Consider the following 4063-nt stretch of genomic DNA (forward strand, 5'->3'; position numbering starts at 1 on the left):
CTGGTCAGTCCAGGAGGCTTCCAGGTAGGGCTGTGGTCAGAACAGAGAAACCAAAACCTAAACTTGACATTGAGGACTTAGGGTGTGACATTGGGGCAGAGAAGTTCCTGCTTCTGTGCCACTCCCGAGGGTGGCATGAATGGCCTGAGCTCAGGAAGAGGTGGGGCCCAGCATCACACACTCAGCAGCTTCCAGTTAGGTGCTTTGATGGTATATAAGGTTCCCGGGTCCCTGAAGAGCATCATAGGAGGATGACACCGGCAGTGAGCAGGCAAGGAGCAGAGGACGCAGAGCCAAAGACAGTGAAGGGACTGAGACATGGAGGCCAGTGCAGCGCCCATGGCCAGGTACCACCCATCCCCCCAGCACTCCTGCTCCGGAGACCACTCCTCCAGGTTCGCTGATGGGGGCTCGCTTCCTCCCCTCAGGGGCTCCTCCAGACCTCCGGGGCCTCCTCGTCTTCTCTGCCTCTCTCCTGCTGGCCCGCCTTGGGTCCAGCTGTGACCCCTCAGCGGATGCCCAGTCTGCTTGTCCAGCCCGCATCCCCCAGGCTCCTGGGGACTCCACCTTGCTGGTCCCCATTCCTCCTCTTCCTCCAATCCCCTCTGAAATCTATCATTTCTGGTTTGGCATCACCTCTGAACCGTGGGCTAGGAGGTCACTTTCCCCTTTAGGATTTGGATTTTGTCAAGCACACACATTATTTCCACAGGTAGATAAACGTCCCATGATCCTGTGAGGAGCATAGTCTCTGGCATTCTCTTTCCCCCATGGTACCACTCTGGACTGTGTTTGGCCCCTATGCACCTTGTGGCTCAATTTAACCCGAAGCCAGGAGGAAAAAGCCCCCGTGGGTCCACTTGCAGCAGGGGGGTGGGTCAGCGGGGAGCGAGCTGGGAGGGTGAGGCCAGGAGAGGTGACCCGGCTACTCCAGGCAGAGGGAGAGGACCACATCAGGCGCAGAGCCCCCTGCACTGACCCTGGTGGAGACCCTGACTGAAGGATGGGGTGACATGTCAGGTGCCCCCAGAAGGTGTCAGAGAGGGAGGCCCGGTGGCTACAGCAATGTGCGTGGAAGCCGGTCATCTCTTGGTCTGGCTGTGATGTGGGCACAGGGGAGGGAGCTCAGGGTGGAGGGTGAAGGCGTGTGGGGCGGAGGGAAGAGAACTGAGTGGTCCCTGGGGGAGCCCCACATCTTTAGGTTTCTCTCACCTTTGTCCCAGGCGCCTCATGGACGAAGACACCTTCACTGAGAACTTCAACAATGTGAACTGGCCACGCAAGACCTACCTGTGCTATGAGGTGGAGCTCCCGGATGGTAATTCCAGGGTCCCGCCAGGCTGGGACAAGGGCTTCCTGCGCAACAAGGTGACTGACACAGCCCCACTATAGCTGGCAGGACCTCCCAGTCCCGGGACCCTCAGGGGAGAAGCTTTTTGGCTCACAGGGCGTCCCACAGAGCTCCCCCCACTTCGTCCCCACAGCTGCTGCGGCTCCACCTAGGGTCAGGTGGGGTCCGTTTCTGCTGGGATTTGTGCCTTTGAGCCACACGTCAGGAACTAGTCACAGTGTCCCAGGGTGGCACCACCAGCCCAGTGTCACCCCAGGCTCCAGCAACCCCTCCAGCTGTGCCTGTGAGGATCGGTCTAGACAGAGGGAAAGCAGTCTGGACAAGGGTCCTGGGGCAGCCTCTGGTCTGAGAGTGCACGTTCTGTTGGCTCCCAGTGCTGCCTCTGGTCACTTCCGGGGCGCCAGACCGGACCCCAGCCCATTACTTAGGAGATCCGGGCAAGGGTGCTGCTCACCCCACTGCATGGCCGGCTGCTCTGAGCCCATGGACACCCCGCTGGCCCTGTGCACCCATCACATTCCCGCACAAGGTCTCTGCACGAACACCGCTGGCCTGACTTCTTCTCGCTTTCTGGTTGAGAATCTGTCACTCTGCAGTTTGGGCAAATCACCATCCTGTGAGCACACAACGACATTTATCCCGTGACCCAGGCACCTCTCCCCTTGGCGCCCTTTGCCCCGCTCCTCCCTGCACAGCGAGGACCTCACACACTTGGGCTCAGCACAGGGCAAAGCCCAGAGCAGAAGCTTGTAGAAGTTTTGGTGCACAGGTGGGGGCAGGGGAGGGGAGTAGATGGAGAGCGGGTGGATCCCTCCATGGAGGAAGCACCCACGTCTGTGGCATCAAGTCCATGAGCCTGGCGGCACCCAGCCTTCTTGTTGACTCCGCCGGCTCTTCATTTCCTCCCTGTGGGGCCAGACCAGGTGAGGCTACTGAAGACACTTACCTCTGCACCCAGCTCCAGGAGCTCCACAAACTCAGTCATCAAGATGCCTCGGATTTCCTTTTTTCTTTTGCTGAGGAAGATTGGCCCTCAGCTAACACCTGTGCCAGTCTTCCTCTACCTTGTTTTTAGGACACCACCACAGCATGGCCACCGACGGGTGGTGTAGGTCCGCACCCATGACCCAAACCTGGGCCGCTGAAGTTGAGCATGCCAAGCTTTACCACTTAGCCACGGGGCTGGCCCTATTTTAATGCAACAGTTTAAAAATAGAAATTAACACACATTCCGTGATGAAGGATTGCAAAGAATGTAAATGAAGACTGATCAGAGCCACCCCTGAGGGCCCAGCAGTTACAGTTCAGCGAGCTCTGCTTCGGCGACCCAGGATGGTTTCCCGGTTGAGGAACCACAGCACCCGTCCGTCAGCAGCCGTGCTGTGGTGGTTCACGAAGAACTAGAAGGACTTACAACTAGGAAATACAGCTGTGCTCTGGGGCTTTGGGGAGGAGAAATAAAAGGCTGGTCAGTGTCAGTGCTGTGCGGATCCACAGAGAGCTGAGCTGAAATGAAGGCAGCACTAGCGAGCCAGCCCTGTGTAAAGTGGGGATGTGTGTTCACCACGGAGTGTTGCATTGCGTCTGATCATGTAAACACTGCATGGAAATCTGATTCATCTTGACGCTGAGGTGGGCCCCCCGCCCCTCTAATTTAGTGCTGGAGGCCAGTGCCTCCCCTGCTCCACCTGTCCTGCCCTCTCACTGTGCACAGCAAGTGACAGAACACTTTTCTTCCTCTTCTCCGCTCAGCCTGTTCATGTGGCCGGGCCACCCCGCGACGCAGAGATGCGCTTCCTGGACCTGATCTCTTCTTGGAACCTGGACCAGAAGCTGCGCTACAGGGTCACCTGTTTCATCTCCTGGAGCCCCTGTGCTGTGTGTGCTCAGAGATTGGCTGAGTTCCTGCGGGAGAACAGCCACCTGAGCCTGCGCATCTTCGCTTCCCGCATGTACACCAAGAGAAAATATGGAGACTACGAGGAGGGACTGCGCACCCTGCAGGCGGCTGGGGCCCAAATCGCCATCATGGCCTCAGAAGGTCAGCACTCCTGTCTTGGGGATGGGGCCAGGGGCAGAGCGAAGCCTTTAGGAAGTTACTAGCAAGGGACGTGCAGGATGCAAATCCCTGGGGGAGGAGCCCTTGTCTGTGGCTTGCAGGGGTGATGCTAGACTCTGGAAAGAACTGTGGGCCTAGTGGAAGGGAGAGTTCAGGGAGGCGAGGTGGTCCTGGGGAGGGAAGGGAGGTTGGGTGGAGGTGCAAGAAGGACGTGGGGGCTTCCAGAAAGGAGGAGAATTGGGCTGGCTCAGCTTCCAGTTGGAAGAAAGAGTTTGAGGGCTAAGTCCCCGGGGAGAACAGAGAAAAGAGGGCAGTGAAATTGATGGGGAATTCTGTCCCTAAGAGTCAGCCAGACTCTGGTCCTCCCCCCTCCCAGGTGGGTCTCAGCCTCATGTCCCCTGTCCCTTCAGAGTTTGAGCACTGCTGGAAGACCTTTGTAGACCACCAGGGAAGACCCTTCCAGCCCTGGGATGAGCTGGATGCCAAGAGCCGCTACCTGTCCGAGCAGCTGCAGCACATTCTCCAGCTGATGGCTCCTCCCTCCCTGCCTCCCCTCTACTTTCCTCCCTCCCATCCTGTCCCTGGCCCTTCCTTTCGCTCTCTCACAGGCTCCTCTGGGTGAGCTAGTCCCTCCTGGGTGGCCAGCTCCATGC

The 4063-nt window shown here is 58.4% G+C and overlaps 1 protein-coding gene across 1 annotated transcript; it reads left to right on the forward strand.

Annotated features, from left to right (window-relative positions):
- The first annotated feature begins 159 nt into the window (after positions 1–159).
- Positions 160–4057, forward strand: LOC124233176 (DNA dC->dU-editing enzyme APOBEC-3G-like). The gene is made up of 4 exons (XM_046650328.1): positions 160–347; positions 1224–1368; positions 3104–3392; positions 3821–4057. The coding sequence occupies exons 1-4, from the start codon at positions 319–321 to the stop codon at positions 4030–4032; spliced, it is 675 nt and encodes a 224-aa protein (XP_046506284.1). The 5' UTR covers positions 160–318; the 3' UTR covers positions 4033–4057.
- The last annotated feature ends 6 nt before the right edge of the window (positions 4058–4063 follow it).

Source organism: Equus quagga, unplaced genomic scaffold (assembly GCF_021613505.1).
Source record: "Equus quagga isolate Etosha38 unplaced genomic scaffold, UCLA_HA_Equagga_1.0 156519_RagTag, whole genome shotgun sequence".
In the NCBI taxonomy this organism is placed as follows: domain Eukaryota; kingdom Metazoa; phylum Chordata; class Mammalia; order Perissodactyla; family Equidae; genus Equus; species Equus quagga.